General features: G+C 37.9%; 1 protein-coding gene across 1 annotated transcript; it reads left to right on the top strand.

Moving 5' to 3' along the window:
• Positions 1-11,446: 11,446 nt before the first annotated feature.
• LOC140842087 (uncharacterized) lies at positions 11,447-12,786 on the top strand. The gene is made up of 2 exons (XM_073209904.1): positions 11,447-12,263; positions 12,422-12,786. Exons 1-2 carry the CDS (start codon positions 11,447-11,449, stop codon positions 12,784-12,786), a joined length of 1,182 nt encoding a protein of 393 aa, XP_073066005.1.
• The last annotated feature ends 9,345 nt before the right edge of the window (positions 12,787-22,131 follow it).

Below are 22,131 nucleotides of genomic sequence, written 5' to 3'. Positions count from 1 at the left end.
ACTTGCTGTCATGGAGCAAAGGGGTTCGGTTTTATTGTTGCAGTGGCTAGGGCTTGGTTGGCTGGTTCCAGGGGCTAGCCAAGGTCGTAGGTGAGTCAGGGAGAGAGTCATATCCATGCTAGGACTCGCGCTCAAGGGCTGGGAAGGAGTCCTACCGAGAATCAAGGGAAATCGCGTGCAGGGGCTGTGCTTGTTGCAGGCTCGTGCGCGCTGTCCAGGGGGCCTGGACTGGGTCAGGTCGAGTCCTAAGGGTCCTAGGCGAGTGTTGGAGAGGCTGGTTAGGGAGCCTAGTCATGGGCTAGATTCCTAGACACCAAAAACGTAAGGGTCATGCACATGCAATTCTCGGCCAGCTTAGGGTAGGTGTGTGAGGGCTTCGTTTTTCTTTTGGGGGTGTTTTCTGTGGGTTCTTATGGGTCAGTAAAGTACCTAAGTGTGTTGGTAAGGGTCTGGTTCGTTATGGTTCGAGGGTGGCTCGATAAAATCAAAAGATGGCTCGCGTTGAACCTTCAAGGGTCAATTAAGAGTTTTAATTACTAAATTAATTGAAACACGGCTCACGGGGGTCGAGTCATGGTTCATGGGGACTGAAATAATAAAAAAAGACTAAAATTATAATTTAGGAATTTTATATTGAAGTTTGGGATTTTTCGGATTTAAAACGCCTTCAAAACGACTAATTACGAATTAATTAAAAAGCCTAGATTTTAAGCTAAATAAAATTATGAGAATTTTAATTTAGACTTAAATAATTATTTGGGACATGTTAGAGTCAAGAAAATCAAGAAAACGTAAAACGTCACGTCCCAGGATAAAACGGTCTTTTTACACCAGAAAATTAGTAAATGTCATGGCAGTGCCCTATTTGCTGTTTTATATGCTAATATAATTATTTTTAATATTTATGAATGTTTACATGTTAAAATCATTATTTTATATGTTTATGGATTTTTATGACAAAATGTTTAAAATGTTAAAATGTTCATTTTAAATGTCTACGGATTTTTTAGGATGAAACGATAACGTTAAAAGACATGTTGCATGCTTATTTTAAAATGGAAAATTTTATATGCATGATTTTTATTAAGTGAAGATAACATGTTGAAGGAGGTGAGGGGATTGTGACTAACACGATGATATGTTGGAGATATCGTGAGGGTTATGGTCCCAGAGGGAGCCCGACGATCGTGTTTCCTTGGATACTGATATGTATATGTATATGATGACATGTTAATACGTAAGGCCAGGGCCCAGTTGACCGGTGAGAGTGTTGCTGGTGTCCCTCGCCGCCCAGTACTGTGGTTACATGTAGATGGATCCATCGCCTAACACGTATATGAAAGTCACAATCAACGATCTGAATTCAACAAACACGAACATGAATATGAATACGAATATGGATATGGATATGAATATGAATACGAATATGAAAATGAAAATGTTTATGTTTATATGAAAACGTTTTTATGAAAATGTTTTTATGCATCATAAAAATGTTTACGAAAATGTTATGTTTTAAGTTTATGCATCTTCACGAAAATGATATTTTAAGTACAAGTATTTTTCACTGTTATATGTTAATTGTATTACGTATTACTCGTTATCAAGGATATGACGTGTTGAGTCTTTAGACTCACTAGGTGTGATTGATGCAGGTGATTATGATAATAATGTTTATGGAGGTCTTGATGGTTTATCTGACTGGACTGAAGGTGCACATAACCCGAGGACCGACGCTAGTTTTCCGCAATAGTTGTGATTTACGATTTTAAGTTATGTTAAAGAAATTTTTACGACGTTTTATTTATGAGTGGTTTTTGAGAGGTTATAGTATGGGCTATACTTTTCAAATGTTAGTTGGTTGATTTATTTTAAAATGATATCAAAAATATTTTATGCTTGTATATGCAATTCGGCCGATGCTAAGTGAGGTTTAAAAAAAAATTCTACTACTTTTTAAGAAAACGAATAAGCAGACGTTTCAGTTGGTATCAGAGCAAAGGTCCTGTAAAGGGTTGTGCCACCATCAGCGCCAGGAAGATCAGTCGTCAAGCCTCAATTTGTAAGTTTACATGCTTTATATGATTTTATGATGTTACCTGCATAAGTACATGAATTATATGTTTAAGTCACATGTTTAATAGTTTTATGATAATACATGATTTATGTGTTTTAGAATTTTTATACGTGATACGATATGAAATAAGAAATTATTTAATTTTAATGCATGTTGGCTTCGTGGTGGAATTGGACTATGTTGATTTTGGGTTTTAGTATTGACGTTATACTTTTTGGGCTATAAGTTAATCGTGAATATTATGAATGCTCTTAGGACACGTAGGTTTCCTAAGAAAATATTTGTGATTCAAGGTTACTAGTTGAATTAAGTTTTGAGAATTACTCATAAGTAATCATTATTCGAGGATTTGCAACGACTTTGGGAGGAAGAAAATGTATAAATTGGCATTTTAAGTTTTGATGAAAGGTAAGATTGGTTATAGGAATTGATTTTTGGGTGAATAAGTTTAAATTACCAAAATTATGTTATAGAAACCTATAGAAGGAAATTAAGAAAGTCAAGAACTTATGGGTTAATCGTATGATTTTGAAATTAAGGACCAATTAGAATAATTTTTGAGGAAATTAAGGATTAGTTTTGCAATTATTACATAATTTGGGGACTAGTTTATCAATAAGTGAGGATTGAATGGGTTAATTGATAAGAGTTTTTGATGATTTAGAATTTTAAGAATATTTATACGCCGGGACGTAATTTTTTATCGGTGTTGGTTTTTCAACAAAAATACGAACTTTTTGGCAACCCGGCTATTAAATTCACAAATTTATTTTACCAAAACTATTTTAATATTTTAATTAAATTCTAATTAAGCATTTAATGGGCCTAAATTATTGTTAATAGGCCTAAGCCTTAATTAGGGAATTAATTACTATATAATATGATAAAAATCACCCCAAACCCTATTCAAAGTCACGAAACTTTCTGAAAACTCCTCCCAATACACACGACATCACACACAAATTATTTTGGAGAAAATTTCGACGGAAGCTACAAAGGTTGTCAAAATTAGGCCCTCTGTGTCATCGTTCTTCGTAGTCAACGGTTTTTCGTGCGTATAAAACGCAAAGGCACGCCTATTCTTTCCTTCAAACCATCATCACATCATATTATATTTTTATGCATTAAAAGTTTTGAAATATGTAACACTTTGAATTATTTTCGTATGGATGGCTTATGCCAATAATTTTGCATGAACTTTCCTTCAAAATCCATGTGTTTGTATTGCTTAAGGGCTGCCATGACTTAAGGTATCATCACACACGGTTTTACAAGAGAGTGAAAGCCTTAGAAACCAACAAAAACACCACACGCATTAGAACAAAAGTTGTGCAGCAACTTGCTGTCATGGAGCAAAGGGGTTCGGTTTTATTGTTGCAGGGGCTAGGGCTTGGTTAGCTGGTTCCAGGGGCTAGCCAAGGTCGTGGGTGAGTCAGGGAGAGAGTCCTATCCATGCTAGGACTCGCGCTCAAGGGTTGGGAAGGAGTCCTAGCAAGCTAGGACTCCCACCCGAGAATCAAGGGAAATCGTGTGCAGGGGCTGTGCTTGTTGCAGGCTCGTGGGCGCTGTTCAGGGGGCCTGGACTGGGTCAAGTCGAGTCCTTAGGGTCCTAGGCGAGTGTTGGAGAGGCTGGTTAGGGAGCCTAGTCATGGGCTAGAGTCTTAGACACCAAAAACGTAAGGGTCATGCACATGCAATTCTCGGCCAGCTTAGGGTAGGTGTGTGAGGGCTTCGTTTTTCTTTTGGGGGTAATTTCTGTGGGTTCTTATGGGTCAGTAAAGTACCTTAGGGTGTTGGTAAGGGTCTGGTTTGTTATGGTTCGAGGGTGGCTCGATAAAATCGAAAGATGGCTCGGGTTGAACCTTCAAGGGTCAATTAAGGGTTTTATTTACTAAATTAATTGAAGCACATCTCACGGGGGTCGAGTCATGGTTCATGGGGACTGAAACAATATAAAAAGACTAAAATTAGAATTTAGGAATTTTATATTGAAGTTTGGGATTTTTCGGAATTAAAACGCCTTCAAAACGACTAATTACGAATTAATTAAAAAGACTAGATTTTAAGCCAAATAAAATTATGGAATTTTAATTTAGGCTTAAATAATTATTTGGGACATGTTAGAGTCAAGAAAATAAAGAAAACGTCTAAAACGTAAAACGTCACGTCCCGGGGTAAACCGGTCTTTTTACACCAGAAAATTAGTAAATGTCATGACAGTGCCCTATTTGTTGTTTTATATGCTAATATGATTATTTTTAATGTTTATGAATGTTTACATGTTAAAATCATTATTTTATATGTTTATGGATTTTTATGACAAAATGTTTATGATTTAAAATGTTAAAATGTTCATTTTAAATGTTTGTGGATTTTTTAGTATGAAACGATAACGTTAAAAGACATGTTGCATGCTTGTTTTAAAATGGAAATTTTTATATGCATGATTTTTATTAAGTGATGATAACATGTTGAAGGAGGTGAGGGGATTGTGACTAACACGATGATATGTTGGAGATATCGTGAGGGTTATGGTCCCAGAGGGAGCGGGAGCTTGACGATCGTGATTCCTTGGATACGGATATGTATATGTATATGATGATATGTTAATACGTAAGGCTAGGGCCCAATTGACCGGTGAGAGTGTTGCTGGTGTCCCCCGCCGCCCAGTACTGTGGTTACATGTAGATGAATTCATCGCCTAACACGTATATGAAAGTCACAATCAACGATGTGAATTAAATAAACACGAACATGAATATGAATACGAATATGGATATGGATAATAATATGAATACGAATATGAATATGAAAATGTTTATGTTTATATGAAAACGTTTTTATGAAAATGTTTTTATGCATCATAAAAATGTTTACGAAAATGTTATGTTTTAAGTTTATGCATCTTCACGAAAATGATATTTTAAGTACAAGTATTTTTCACTGTTATATGTTAATTGTATTACGTATTACTCGTTATCAAGGATATGACATGTTGAGTCTTTAGACTCACTAGGTGTGATTGATGCAGATGATTATGATAATAATGTTTATGGAGGTCTTGATGATTGATCTGACTGGACTAAAGGTGCACATAACCCGAAGACCGACGCTAGTTTTCCGCAATTGTTATGATTTACGATTTTAAGTTATGTTAAATAAATTTTTACGACGTTTTATTTATGAGTGGTTTTTGAGAGGTTATAGTATGGGTTATACTTTTCAAATGTTAGTTGGTTGATTTATTTTAAAATGATATCAAAAATATTTTATGCTTGTGTATGCAATTCGGCCGATGCTAAGTGAGGTTTAAAAAAAAAATTCTACTACTTTTTAAGAAAACGAATAAGCAGACGTTTCAGTTGGTATCAGAGCAAAGGTCCTGTAAAGGGTTGTGCCACCATCAGCGCCAGGAAGATCAGTCGTCAAGCCTCAATTTGTAAGTTTACATGCTTTATATGATTTTATGATGTTACCTGCATAAGTACATGAATTATATGTTTAAGTCACATGTTTAATAGTTTTATGATAATACATGATTTATGTGTTTTAGAATTTTTATACGTGATACGATATGAAATAAGAAATTATTTAATTTTAATGCATGTTGGCTTCGTGGTGGAATTGGACTATGTTGATTTTGGGTTTTAGTATTGACGTTATACTTTTTGGGCTATAAGTTAATCGTGAATATTATGAATGCTCTTAGGACACGTAGGTTTCCTAAGAAAATATTTGTGATTCAAGGTTACTAGTTGAATTAAGTTTTGAGAATTACTCATAAGTAATCATTATTCGAGGATTTGCAACGACTTTGGGAGGAAGAAAATGTATAAATTGGCATTTTAAGTTTTGATGAAAGGTAAGATTGGTTATAGGAATTGATTTTTGGGTGAATAAGTTTAAATTACCAAAATTATGTTATGGAAACCTATAGAAGGAAATTAAGAAAGCCAAGAACTTATGGGTTAAATCGTATGATTTTGAAATTAAGGACCAATTAGGATAATTTTTGAGGAAATTAAGGATTAGTTTTGCAATTATTACGGAATTTGGGAACTAGTTTATCAATAAGTGAGGATTGAATGGGTTAATTGATAAGAGTTTTTGATGATTTAGACTTTTAAGAATATTCAGAACTTTGAGATATCTTGGTTTTAGTATTATAAGATATTTGAATAAAAGGTTTTAAAGGATGAATCGATCTTTGGGATTTTAGGATTGAAATTTGATAAGTTGATGAATATTGGGTATAAAATAAGGAAAGTAATATACGATAAGTATGGTCATCCATCTTTCGATATTGGAAATTGTAAGGAAAAAAATTGAAATTCGAGGTTATAATAGTAATAGCACTAAGTCATTATCGGTCTTATTAAATTGCAAATCGCAAATAAGGAATTTGAAGGTAAGTTAATTGGGATCAAGGAGACGTAAGGACATTCTAGAGTTTAAGTTTTATCAAAGTATTGCAGCGGAAGCGTGGATTTTTGGGATACTAGAACTAAGTCTAAACTTTGAGTTATTAAGAATAAGCAAATTTCGAGGACGAAATCAATTTAGGGGGGGAGGGGGAGATTGTAACGCCCCGAAAATTTAAAGGTCCACGCGAACCACATGCATGCAATTATTAAATTCTCATGTATTTTAATTAAATGATTTAATTGCATAAATTAATTATGTTGTGCATATTTGCATGTTTAAATCATATTTTCTATATGGTTGCATTAAAACTGTATTTTTAAAAGATATTCAAGTTGCGATCGAGGAACGGAGACCGAGGGCTGAAAAATAGAAAATGATTTTATTAAATAATTTTTGTTAATTATTTAAAATATGAGTGATGTTTTTATTATTTTTGAAAATAAATGGTTTTAGGTGATTTTATACGCCAGGACGTAATTTTTTTATCGGTGTTGGTTTTTCAACAAAAATACGAACTTTTTGGGAACCCGGCTATTAAATTCACAAATTTATTTTACCAAAACTATTTTAATATTTTAATTAAATTCTAATTAAGCATTTAATGGGCCTAAATTATTGTTAATAGGCCTAAGCCTTAATTAGGGAATTAATTACTATATAATATGTTAAAAATCACCCCAAACCCTATTCAAAGTCACGCTCACTTTCTGAAAACTCCTCCCAATACACACGACATCACACAAAAATTATTTTGGAGAAAATTTCGACGGAAGCTACAAAGGTTGTCAAGACTAGGCCCTCCGTGTCATCGTTCTTCGTTTTCAACGGTTTTTCGTGCGTATAAAACGCAAAGGCACGCCTATTCTTTCCTTCAAACCATCATCACATCATATTATATTTTTATGCATGAAAAGTTTTGAAATATGTAACACTTTGAATTATTTTCGTATGGATGGCTTATGCCAATATTTTTGCATGAACTTTCCTTCAAAATCCATGTGTTTGTATTGCTTAAGGGCTTCCATGACTTAAGGTATCATCACACACGGTTTTACATGAGACTGGAAGCCTTAGAAACCAACAAAACACCACACGCATTAGAACAAAAGTTGTGCAGCAACTTGCTGTCATGGAGCAAAATGGTTCGGTTTTATTGTTGCAGGGGCTAGGGCTTGGTTGGTTGGTTCCAGGGGCTAGCCAAGGTCGTGGGTGAGTCAGGGAGAGAGTACTATCCATGCTAGGACTCGCTCTCAAAGGCTGGGAAGGAGTCCTAGCAAGCTAGGACTCCCACCCGATCGAGAATCAAGGGAAATCGCGTGTAGGGGCTGTGCTTGTTGCAGGCTCGTGGGCGCTGTCCAGGGGGCCTGGGCTGGGTCAGGTCGAGTCCTAAGGATCCTAGGCGAGTGCTGGAGAGGCTGGTTAGGGAGCCCAGTCATGGGCTAGAGTCCTAGACACCAAAAACGTAAGGGTCATGCACATGCAATTCTCGGCCAGCTTAGGGTAGGTGTGTGAGGGCTTCGTTTTTCTTTTGGGGGTGTTTTCCATGGGTTCTTATCGGTCAGTAAAGTACCTAAGGGTGTTGGTAAGGGTCTGGTTCGTTATGGTTCGAGGGTGGCTCAATAAAATCGAAAGATGGCTCGGGTTGAACCTTCAAGGGTCAATTAAGGGTTTTAATTACTAAATTAATTGAAACACGGCTCACGGGGGTCGAGTCATGGTTCATGGGGACTGAAATAATATAAAAATACTAAATTTAGAATTTAGGAATTTTATATTGAAGTTTGGGATTTTTCGGAATTAAAACGCCTTCAAAACGACTAATTACGAATTAATTAAAAAACCTTGTTTTTAAGCTAAATAAAATTATGGAAATTTTAATTTAGGCTTAAATAATTATTTGGGACGTGTTAGAGTCAAGAAAGTCAAGAAAACGTCAAAAACGTAAAACGTCACGTCTAGGGGTAAAACAGTCTTTTTACACCGGAAAATTAGAAAAAGTCATGGCAGTTCCCTATTTGCTATTTTATATGCTAATATGATTATTTTTAATGTTTATGAATGTTTACATGTTAAAAGGATTATTTTATATGTTTATGGATTTTTATGACAAAATGTTTATTTTAAATGTTTATGATTTAAAATGTTAAAATGTTTATTTTAAATGTCTATGGATTTTTTAGGACGAAACGATAACGTTAAAAGATATGTTGCATGCTTGGTTTAAAATGGAAAATGTTATATGCATGATTTTTATTAAGTGATGATAACATGTTGAAGGAGGGAGGGGATTGTGACTAACACGATGATATGTTGCAGATATCGTGAGGGTTATGGTCCCAGTGGGAGTCCGACGATCGTGTTTCTTTGGATACAGATATGTATATGTATATGATGATATGTTAATATGTAAGGCCAGGGCCCAGTTGACCGGTGAGAGTATTGCTAGTGTCCCCCGTCGCCCAGTACTGTTGTTACATGTAGATGGATCTATCGCCTAACACGTATATGAAAGTCACAATCAACGATCTGAATTCAACAAACACGAACATGAATATGAATACGAATATGAATATGGATATGAATATGAATACGAATATGAATATGAAAATGTTTATGTTTATATGAAAACGTTTTTAGGAAAATGTTTTTATGCATCATGAAAATGTTTACGAAAATGTTATGTTTTAAGTTTATGCATCTTCACGAAATGATATTTTAAGTACAAGTATTTTTCACTGTTATATGTTAACTGTATTACGGATTACTCGTTATCAAGGATATGACATGTTGAGTCTTTAGACTCACTAGGTGTGATTGATGCAGGTGATTATGATAATAATGTTTATGGAGGTCTTGATGGTTGATCTGACTGGACTGAAGGTGCACATAACCCGAGGACTGACGCTAGTTTTCCGCACTAGTTATGATTTACGATTTTAAGTTATATTAAAGATATTTTTACGACGTTTTATTTATGAGTGGTTTTTGAGAGGTTATAGTATGTGCTATACTTTTCAAATGTTAGTTGGTTGATTTATTTTAAAATGATATCAAAAATATTTTATGCTTGTGTATACAATTCGGCCGATGCTAAGTGAGGTTTAAAAAAAAAATTCTAGTACTTTTTAAGAAAACGAATAAGCAGACGTTTCAAGTTTATTGCAGGTTCAAGTTTAAGTATGTACGCACTATTTTGAAGTTGCATGTGGTTTTATTACGTATTATTCGTTATTTTCATTTTATACGTGTTGAGTCTTTAGACTCACTAGAGTTGATCGATGCAGGTGAGGATGATTGTGAGGAGACTAGGGGTGGTGACCAAGGGGCAGGCTTGGACTGAGCAGGAGGCTAGACCCGAGGACCGCCCAAGTTTTTAGTTTTATGAAAATGTTCAAATATTTTTGTCAAACTTAAATTTTTAGATTTTTTTTTTGCAACAGATTTTGAGACGTACATTTTACTTTATCAAATATTGGATGTTCATGATTTATTTAAGAAAATTTTTAATTCCTCCGCAAAATTTTAAGTAGCAAAAGTACGGTACGTTACAGTTGGTATCGGAGCGGTGTTCTTGTAAAGGGTTATGCCTACCGCCAGTTGCAAGAAGCTCACGAAGTCACACCACAAGTCTGTAAGTTTTAAGGTTTTAAATTTATATCACGTAGTAAGCATGAAGTTCCGATTTTAGCATGTGCATATTTTTAAGTTCAAGTACGTGCATCTTATGTCATTGATATCATGTTCATGCATGTGGGGAACAGTATGCCTCCTAGACGCATTATTAACCGTGAAGCAAGGGAAGAGGGCCAAGAGCCTCTAGATGAGGAGAGGGCCAATCCCCCACCTCCACCGCAAGATATGCAGGCACAGATGCTTGCAGGAATGACTCAGTTCTTCGTACAGTTTGCGGGGAACCAGGCTGCAGTGGACGCTTGAGCGAGGCCCAGGCCAGAGGCAGTATATGACAGGTTCAGGAGGATGAACCCAAAAGAGTTTTCGGGGACTACTGACATTCATGTCAAAACGGGCTGACGGTGCGGGCCAGCCCGCCACCCGCCACCCGCCGCAACCCGCCATTAGGCGGGGCGGGGCGCCATTAGGCGGGGCGGGGTGGGCCTCTAAATGGCCAACCCAACCCAATCCACCTTGGGCCGCGGGTTAGGCGGGCCAACCCGTTTATTATTTTTTTTAAAAAAAATACTAAACTATATTAAAATAAACATAGAAGAAAAATATATTTCAGTCAAATAGTTTCATAAAAAACTTAAAAACATTGAAATAAGACATTGAAAGCATACAACAATCAACATAATCCATAAAAAAATAAAGTGCTTATTTTAATTCACACAAGATTTCATCGTACACATGTACTAAAAATTAATTCATGTAATATCATCAACCGTAAATACAATGAAACCTTTAAATGTGAATTCCAAATCTTTTTTAGTATAAACTTTCTCCAGTTTCTTAAGGGTTTGTCCTCACAAGAAAACAAAAATTAACGATCTTAAGATTTTTTCCGCACAAGGCACCTAGCTCTTACCATCCACATTTTCTTAAAAAGTGAGAAACATTGGAAGATAACAGAAAGTCGAGGAAACAGACGGTTGTAAATAGAAAATATTATGTGTTCAACAATACACATAATTACTTTATTTACTATATTATTTTGATAATTTTGGATTAGTTCGAGTTAAACATTAAAAAAGGGGAAGAGACTGGAGAGTATAACATCTTCAAAAAAAATAGAAGCATAGAGATTTTACCAGAGTGATTGAAGTTAGGCACATGAGAAAAAATAAGGAAGAAATATGAATTTTTATATAAAACTTAAAAATATAAAATTCTACCCTAATTTTATCAACCCAACCCGCTCAATTTTTATGGCGGGGCGGGCCGACCCGACGGGCTTGACCCAATTTGACAAGCCTAACTACTGACCCGATGGTGGCTGAAGGATGGATTAAGTCCATTGAAGTAATCTTCGAATTTATGGAGCTGCAAGACGCAAATAGGGTCAGATGTGCCACGTTCCTTCTGACAGGGGACGCCAGACTTTGGTGGGATAGTGCGTTGGTGTCAGTGAACTTGCAAACACTGACGTGGAACGACTTTAAGGAGGTTTTCTACTCCAAGTACTTCACTGAGGAAGTATGCTCCAGATTGACTAGGGAGTTCATGACGCTGCGACAGGGAGACAGCAGCGTGGCAGACTTTGTCCGGAAGTTCGAAAGGAGGTGTCACTTTGTACCCCTGGTAGCTAATGATGCCCAGGGGAAGCTGAGGCATTGCATGGATGGGCTGCGGCCGGTCTTGCTCCGTGATGTTCGAGTTGCTGGTCCTACTACCTACGCCATTGCCGTATCTAGAGCTTTGGCGGCAGAACAGGATCAGAGGGATATTGAGGCAGACAGGCAGGGCAAGATGCCCTATCAGGCTCCACCGCAGCCACAGGAACAACGACCTCAGTTTAAGAGGCCGTTCCAGGGGCAACCAGGGAAGAATCCATATCAGGGACCGCCAAAGGGAAAGGGTCCAATTCAGCAGCAGGGGGAGCCTCAAAAGCCAATTGTTTTCCCAGTGTGCCCAAAGTGCAACCGCCAGCACCCGGGACCATGCTTATACGGATCAGGCAAATGCTTTAAATGTGGAGCCAGTGACCACATGCTGAAGGAGTGCCCACAGTGGAGGCAGCCGACTCGGGGCAGAGTATTCGCCATGCATGCACAAGAGGCGAACCCAGACACGACACTGTTGACTGGTAACTTATTTAATTCAGTACAGTATTAAATTTTCGCCTTGCATGTTTATTTGAATTGAGATTATTAGGATGTTAGATAGAATTTTTGGTGCATGTTGTTGCGTAAGACTACTATTAGAACTTTGGGATATAAGTTGCGTGGTGCTAACGTCTCTCAGGAAATATTTTCATCAAGAGATTAGCCACGAAGGCTCTGATAGACTCGAGAGCCACCCACTCGTTTATATCAGAGACATTTGCTAGTCACCTAGACGTCAAGTCTATTGGAGTCGACGTGAGCTATTCATTAACAGTTCCATCAGGGGAAGAGTTGTCAGCTACTAGTGTTGTCCGAGATATTGATCTCGAGCTGCAGGGCCACCTAGTGTATGCAGATTTGATTGTGTTACCAATGCCGGAATTCGATATTATCTTGGGTATGAACTGGCTGACAAAGAATAGGGTCTTGATTGATTTCCAGAAAAGGTCAGTGTTAGTAAGGCCTTTGGGCATGGAGCAGTTTCTCTTCGAGCCAGCTAGATGAAGGAGTTTCCCTCGCGTGATTTCTTGAATGCAAGCGCGGAGATTTATGCACAAGGGTTGTCAGGCTTTCTTGGCCAGCGTTATTTCCTCACCTGACATGCCCACTCCGTCTATAACTGATGTACCAGTGGTCAGAGATTTTCCTGACGTCTTTCCAGATGACGTCACGGGCTTTCCACCCGAGAGAGAGGTGGAGTTTTAAATTGATCTTATGCCAGGCACCGTGCCAATCTCCAAGGCACCGTACCGATTAGCTCCAGCTGAGATGCTAGAACTCAAACAGCAGATTCAAGAGCTTCTAGACAAGGAGTTCATCCGCCCTAGTTTCTCACCATGGAGCGCACCAGTGCTATTTGTGAAGAAGAAAGACGGGAGCGTGAGGCTGTGCATCGATTACCGGGAGTTGAACAAGGTAACGATCAAGAATAAATACCCACTTCCAAGGATCGAGGACTTGTTCGATCAGTTGCAGGGAGCTACCGTGTTCTCTAAAATAGATCTTCGATCAGGGTATCACCAGTTGAAGGTAAGGGATGCAGATGTGCACAAGACAGTTTACAGAACCCGGTATGGGCATTACGAATTCTTAGTGATACCATTTGGACTGACGAATGCTCCAGCTATTTTCATGGACCTCATGAACCGAGTATTTCAACCTTACCTCGATCAATTCGTCATAGTATTCATTGACGATATTCTTATTTACTCGAAGAGCCATGAGGAGCACAACCAGCATTTGAGGACAGTTCTACAAACCTTGCAGAGTCGCAAGTTACTTGCGAAGTTCAGTAAGTGTGAATTTTGGTTGGAGAAGGTAGCATTTTTGGGTCATATAATTTCTAGCAGCGGCATTGAGGTCGATCCAGCGAAGGTAGCAGTCGTTAAGGAATGGGTTGAGCCGAAGAATGCATCAGAGATCCGCAGCTTTCTGGGTTTAGTCGGTTACTACCGTAAGTTTATTCAAGGGTTTTCGTCGATAGTAGTGCCACTCACTTCACTGACCAAGAAGAATGCTAAATTCATTTGGAGTGATGAATGTCAGAAGAGCTTCGATACTTTGAAGCAAGCTCTTATTTCAGCGCCGGTATTAGCCATGCCATCAGGGCAAGGAGATTTTGTATTATAAACCGATGCATCTAAGCTCGGGTTAGGCGCAGTGTTGATGCAGCATGGTCGGGTTATAGCTTATGCTACCAGGCAGTTGAAGGTGCATGAGAAGAACTACCCGACTCACGATCTGGAATTAACTGCTGTTGTCTTTGAAACGTCTGCTTATTCGTTTTCTTTAAAAGTACTAGAATTTTTTTTTAACCCTCAAACTTTCGGCCTATGCATATAAATATACATAAAAATACTTTGGCACCATTTAAAAATAAACCCTCCAAATAGTATTTGAAAATTTAAAAGGAGTAGTCAAAACCAGAAATCGTAACGCGTTTTACCAAACCCAAAAAGTAATAACTGTTGAAAAGTGTAGCCCATACTAAACATCTCAAAAACCTCACAAAAGCATAAATAAAATGTCGTAAAAATCTTTAATGTAAAATCATAAACTAAAATGCGGAAATAGAAGCGATGGTCCTCGGGTTATGTGCACCGACAGTCCAGCAAGTCACTCGTCAAGACCTCCAACATCATAGGTATTTATATCACCTGCATCAACACACCTAGTGAGTCTAAAGACTCAACACGTCCTATCTTTGATAACAAGTAATATGTAATACAGTTAACATATAACAGTGAAAAATATTTGTACTAAAAATATCATTTCTTAATATGCATAAACTTTAAACATAAATATTTTCCAAAACATAAACATATCAGATAACAATATTCATGTTCATATCCATATTCGTATCCATATTCATATTCATATTCATGTTCATGTTCGTTGAATTCAGATCATTGATTGTGACTTTCATATACGTGTTAGGCGATTGATCCATCTACATGTAACCACAGTACTGGGCGACGGGGGACACCAGCAACACTCTCACCGGTCAACTGGGCCCTAGCATTACGTATTAACATATCATCATATACATATACATATTCGTATCCAAAGAAATACGATCGTCGAGCTCCCATTGGGACCAGAACCCTCACGATATCTCCAACATATCATCTTGTTAGTCACTATCCCTTCACATCCTTCAACATGTTATCATCACTTAATAAAAATCATGCATATAACATTTTTTATTTTAAACCAAGCATGCAACATGTCTTTTAACGTTATCGTTTCATCATAAAAATCCATAGACATTTAAAATTCCATAAACATATAAAATAATCATTTTAACCTGTAAACATTCATAACCATCAAAAATAATCATATTAGCATATAAACCCGCAAATAGGGCACTGTCATGACGTTTACTAATTTTCCGGTGTAAAAAGACCGTTTTACCCCTGGACGTGACGTTTTATGTTTTTGACGTTTTCTTGATTTTCTTGACTCTAACATGTCCCAAATAATTATTTAAGCTTAAATTAAAATTCCCATAATTTTATTTTGCCTAAAAACTATGCTTTTTAATTAATTCGTAATTGGACGTTTTTGGAAACGTTTTAATTTCGAAAAATCCCAAACTTTAATATAAAATTCCTAAATTCTAAATTTAGTATTTTTATATTATTTTAGCCCCCATGAACCACGACTCGACCCCCGTGAGCCGTTTTCCAGTTTTTAAGCTTAGGAAACCCTAATATGACACATAAACTTCGACCCCGAGCCATCTCTTGATTTTATCTAGTAACCCCTAGCCATGTTGGTCCAAACCCTGGCCAACACCCTAGAGTACCCTACTGGACCTAAGGAACTCTCGGAAACCACCCCAAACAGAAAATCGAAGCCCTCACACAACTACTCTATACTGGCCGAGATGTGCACCTTGACAAGGACTCTTGTTCTAGCTTCCAGGACCCTACCAACGAACCCAACCACTGAACCAACATGTTGTGCACCCCCTAAAGACCCTACGGACTTGACCTGACCCAGCCCTGGCCCCCTGGACCGAGCCCACAAGCCTGCACACAACACATAACTTGAGTGCCCTTCCTTAGCTCCTCTCGGGTAGGAGTCCTTGCTGTCAAGAACTCCTCCCAGCCCCTTGGCTCGAGTACTAGCATGGCTAGGACTCTTCCCCTGACTCCCTTGTGATCTTAGCTAACCCCTGGAACCAACCGAACCAAGCCCAGGCCTGTACCTCCCAAAACCGTGAACCAACAAGACGTGAAAGCCAAGTGTGGTTCCAGCTTGCTTCTATTCGTGTTGCAGCATTTTTGTGTGTGATTATAAGCCCTTAAACTTGTGTAAAACAATCCCATATTACCTCCTAATCATGGCAGCCCCTTTATGCACATAAAGAACACAATTTGGATCAAAATCCTACTTGGAAATCTCATGTCACATGCAAAAACGAAAAGTAAATGAAGTGTCACTTGTTTTGTAAACTTTTCATGCATAAAAAATACTATGGTGTGATGATGGTTTTGAAAGAAAGAATAGGCGTGCCTTTGCATATTTTAACGCACGATTTTACGTTGACGACGTTGAAGAACGGGTAAGACCTTTGGCTTGAAACTTCCTTGGAAAATTCTCGAAAATTGCCTCAATCTTTATGCATGTGTGTGCCGTGTAGTTTAGGAGGAGATTTTCAGAATTGTGGCCGTGTGTTTGTGTAGGAGTTGTAGGGTTTTAGGAGGTTTAAACATATATTATATAGTTAATTAAGTCCTAACAAGGCTTTAGGCCTATTAAGCCAACAATTAGGCCCATTAGTCTTAATTAGGATTTAAATAAAATGTTAAAATAGTTTAGGAAAATAACTTTGTAAATTAAATAGCCGGGTTGCTAAAAAGTTCATATTTTTGTTGAAAAACCAACACCGATAAAATTTACGTCCCGGCGTAAAAAATCACCTCAAAACCCTTTATTTTTCAAAAATAAGAAAAACCCACAATCGTATTTTAAAAATAATTATTTTATAAAACATTTTACATTTTTCAGCCCTCAGTCTCCGTTCTTCGATCGCAACTTGAATAATCCTTAAAATATAGTTTTATGCAAAATGACAATTAAATCATATTCAATATGAAATCATGCGTGTCACAAAAATAATTTAGCAACTAAATCAATTAATTACTTATTTTCATATTTTCTAGATTTGCATGCAGTTGGATTACGTCGTCTAAATTTTGAACCTTACAATTCCTCCCCCCTTAAATAAAATTTCGTCCTCGAAATTAGAACTTACCGAATAGATCAGGATAGCAACTTTTCAAGTCCCTCTCGGTTTCCCGAGTAGCTTCCTCCTCCGAGTGATTCAGCCACTTGACCTTGACCATTGGAATGACTTTGTTTCGCAATCATCTTTCTTGTCTTGCTAAGATCTGGATAGGTCTTTCCTCATATGTCATATTTGGAGTTAATTGGAGAGGTTCATAATTAAGCACATGTGACGGATTAGACATGTACTTCCGCAGCATTGAAATGTGGAACACATTGTGAACTCCTGCAGGCGCTGGTGGCAATGCCACTCTATAAGCTAGTGTCCCAATCCTCTCCAAAATCTCGAATGGACCAATAAATCTTGGACTAAGCTTGTCTTTCTTGCCAAAGCGCATAACACCCTACATAGGTGCTATTTTCATAAATACATGGTCGCCCACTGCAAACTCTAAGTCCCTTCGTCTTTTGCCCGCATAACTCTGTTGTCGGCTTTGTGCGGTCTTCATTCTCTCACGAATTTTGACTACAAGAGCGGCAATCTCTTCAATCACATTCGGACCAATATCTCTTCTTTCCCCAACCTCGTCCCAATGAATAGGAGATCTGCACTTCCTTCCATAAAGTGCCTCAAAAGGAGCCATCTCGATTGATGATTGGAAACTATTATTGTAGGTGAACTCCACTAGAGGTAGTTTTTGTTCCCAACTGCCTTGGAAATCAATAACACATGCTCGCAGTAGATCTTCCAAAATCTGTATAACTCTTTCTGACTGACCATCGGTTTGAGGATGGAACGCTGTACTGAACAATAACTTGGTCCCCATCGCTTCATACAGACTTTTCCAAAAAGATGACGTGAATCTCGGATCCCTGTCAGAAACGATGGATACAGGAATCCCTTGATGAATTTGCGATAATAGCAAGCTAGTCCCAAGAAACTGCGAATCTCGGTAACACTCTTCGGTACTGGCCACTCTTTCACTGCCTCAACTTTACTTGGATCGACATCCACTCCACTACTAGAAATGATGTGGCCTAAGAATGGCACTTTATCAAGCCAAAACTCGCACTTGATGAATTTCGCATAAAGCTTTCTATCTTGTAGAACTTGCAATGCTGTCCTCAAATGGCGACTATGCTCCTCTCTGCTCTTGGAATAGATCAATATGTCATCAATGAAGACAATAATAAACTAATCCAGATACGGCTGAAATACGCGATTCATGAGATCCATGAAGATCGCTGGCGCATTGGTCAACCCGAATTGCATGACCATAAACTCATAGTGCTCATATCTCGTGCGAAACGCTGTCTTGTGAACATCAGATTCTTTGACTTTCAATTGATGGTATCCAGATCGCAGGTCAATCTTAGAAATATCGATGCTCCTTGCAACTGATAGAATAAATCTTCAATTCTTGGCAATGGATACTTATTTTTGATAGTGACCCTATTAAGCTCTCGATAATCAATGCAAAGACGCATGCTACCATTTTTCTTTTTCACAAATAAAACCGGAGCGCCCCATGGAGAGTAACTAGGGCGAATGAAACCCTTGTCAAGAAATTCTTGGATTTGATCTTTTAGTTCTTTCATTTCAGCGGGTGCCAGACGATAAGATGCTTTAGATATGGGAACAGTGCCCGGCATAAGATCAATAGAGAATTCCACTTCACGATCGGGCGAAATGCCAAAAACGTCCTCGGGAAAAACATTAGGAAATAATTCTCTCACAATATCCACTTCTTCCAACTTCCGACAAGTAGATGCATGTGCCGTAGTGACACATACTAGATAAGCTCGACATCCACGCTTAATAAGCTTCCTCGCACATAGACAAGAGATAATGTGCGGCATTTGTTTATTTCTCGCCGCCTCAAAGACAAAAGATTTTCCACTAGGTGGTCTAATAGATACTGATCGCTGACGAAAATCAATCGAAGCTCCATTTGCTGACAACCAGTCCATGCCGAGTATAATATCAAATTCGGGCATATGAAGCACCATAAGGTCTGCCCGAACCACATCCCTGACTAAACGAAACTCCAGATTCTTGACAATCTTGGACGTGACCATTAGATCACCGGAAGGAATAGTAACTTTGAAACCCAAACCCATATCTTGAGGAGTAATATTCAGTCTTTTGATGAAGGATTCAGATATGAAAGAATGTGTAGTTCCTGAATCTAGCAATGCATAAGTAGCTACACCTAGAATGATGATTCTCCCTGCGGTGAGAATTGTATTTAAAATCTTTTTGTGTTGAAGCTTAACGATTTACTATCATTAATTCCCAAAGTTATATGAAGATTGCATGTTGAACTTAAGCATTTCAGTCCTTCAAACTTGCGAATTTTTCATTTGAGTCCTTGAATTTCTCTTAAATTACCTTTATGGCCCTTAAAATTTTGGTAATTGCAATTTGGTCCCTTTAATTATCGAAAATTGCATTTTAGACCCCAAATTTCAAAATTTGCCCCTTTAACCCCCAATAATTCGAATTCCTCAAAAAAATCCCTTAGTTATGATTTTCTTTTAATTTTTTTTTTGCCCTAAAACTTTTTATTTGGAATTAACCCATCCTTTGCATAAAATAAGGCACAAAATCAACATCATTTCCTATGGCTTCTAAAATCATAACTTGAATTCAACTAAGTAGAACATGCAACCTAATTTCTTCTAGGTTAAATCTTGTTCACAAATCAATTCTAATAACCAATTTAACTTTTCATGCAATAATAAGCAATATAAAAATGTTAAATGACTAGGTTACCCGTGATGAGCGTAGTGTCTGTCTCTTCCTCAGTTTCCTCGGCATTCATCACATATGCTCTTCCAACAGTAGGTGCTTTCTTCTTCGGGCAATCGGAAGCCTTGTGCCCTTTTTCCTTGTAGATGAAGCATTTATAAGTTCCCCACATGCACTTGCCAAAATGAAAACGGTTACACTCCTCGCAAGGTTGCTTATCGACAGGCTTTGGCGCTGCAGGTGGTGGCTTTGGTGGTGCTGGCTTCTTGACTTGACCTTGGGGCTTTTGAGGCCCTTGAGGTCTAGGAGGACCCTTATATGGCTTCTTGTTGGGTTGGTTATTATTCTGATATTGTTTCCTCTTACGCTGTAACTCAAAGTCAATGTCCTTCAAGGATTGGTCAGTCTGATATGCATAGGTAACTGCTGTAGCATAATCCCCAGGACGCATCATCATGACCTTATCCCGAATTGTGGGTCGTAGGCCATCCTTGAAGTGTCTAAGTTTTTCTTCCGCATCCCTGGCAATAAGGGGTACAAAGTGACAACACCTATCAAACTTCTTCACAAAATCAGCAACTGTAGCGTCTCCCTGACGGAGAGTCATAAATTCCCTTTTTAGTCTACTTCTTACATCAGCGGTAAAATATTTCTCATTGAATTTTGTCTTGAATTGAGCCCAAGTGAGTGTAGCAAGGTCAACACCATACTCGGCTCCTTCCCACTATAATGAAGCGTCATCCCTAAATAGATAAGTGGTACACCTCACACGGTCAGCATCTTCCATATCCAGATAGTGAAAGTGTACCTCAAGTGAACGAATCCATCTCTCAGCAGCAAAAGGATCGGTAGTGCCAGAAAATTCCTTCGACCCTAGCCTTCGGAACTGATCATAAATGTCGTGTTGTGGCCTAGGCGTCTGCTGCAACTGCTGTTGTTGCATATGCTGTAACTGCTGCTGTAGTTGCTGTTGTTGTATCTGTTGCTCGAAGAGGCGAGCCATCCCTTCTAATGCACGAGTAGCAGGATCCCCTGGAGGAGGGGGTGGTGGTGCATTCCCTTGATGATTCACATTGTTCTCCGCTTGGTTCTCATTAACATGGGCACGTCTAGGAGGCATTTTATCTGAACGTTTTCCAAATTCTAACATAATCAACATGCATTTAAATCTATGTTCTCTAATCATGCGACATATCCTAACTCATTTAGCAATTTAAGCATGTACAACATAAATATTCAAAGAGCTACTAAACATGTAACGTAAACAAATTATTCATGTTATCATGCAGGTAACAACATATTAAATCACATAAAGCATGTAAAACTTACAAATTGAGGCTTGACGACTTAACTTCCCGGCGCTGATGGTGGCACAACCCTTTACAGGACCTTTGCTCTGATACCAACTCAAACGTCTGCTTATTAGTTTTCTTAAAAAGTACTAGAATTTTTTTTTTTACCCTCAAACTTTCGGCCTATGCATATAAATATACATAAAAATACTTTGGCACCATTTAAAAATAAACCCTCCGACTAGTATTTGAAAATTTAAAAGGAATAGTCAAAACCAGAAATCATAACCTGTTTTACCAAACCCAAAAAGCAATAACTGTTGAAAAGTGTAGCACATATTAAACCTCTCAAAAACTTTTCAAAAGCATAAATAAAATGTCGTAAAAATCTTTAATGTAAAATCATAAACTAAAATGCGGAAATAAAAGCGATGGTCCTCGGGTTATGTGCACCGATAGTCCAGCAAGACACTCGTCAAGACCTCCAACATCATAGGTATTTATATCACCTGCATCAACACACCTAGTGAGTCTAAAGACTCAACACATCCTATCTTTGATAACAAGTAATACGTAATACAATTAACATATGACAGTGAAAAATACTTGTACTAAAAATATCATTTTCTTAATATGCATAAACTTTAAACATAAATATTTTCCAAAACATAAACATATCACATAAACATATTCATGTTCATATCCATATTCATATTCATATTCATGTTAATGCTCGTTGAATTCAGATCGTTGATTGTGACTTTCATATACGTGTTAGGCGATTGATCCATCTACATGTAACCACAGTACTGGGCGGCGGGGGACACCAGCAACACTCTCACCGGTCAACTGGGCCCTGGCCTTACGTATTAACATATCATCATATACATATACATATCCGTATCCAAGGAAATACGATCGTCGGGCTCCCACTTGGACCATAACCCTCACGATATCTCCAACATATCATCTTGTTAGTCACAATCCCTTCACATCCTTCAACATGTTATCATCACTTAATAAAAATCATGCATATAACATTTTCGTTTTAAACCAAGCATGCAACATGTC

The sequence above is a fragment of the Primulina eburnea genome, chromosome 9 (genome assembly GCF_022965805.1).
Source record: "Primulina eburnea isolate SZY01 chromosome 9, ASM2296580v1, whole genome shotgun sequence".
NCBI lineage: Eukaryota > Viridiplantae > Streptophyta > Magnoliopsida > Lamiales > Gesneriaceae > Primulina > Primulina eburnea.
This window is presented reverse-complemented; position numbering and strand designations above follow the sequence as displayed.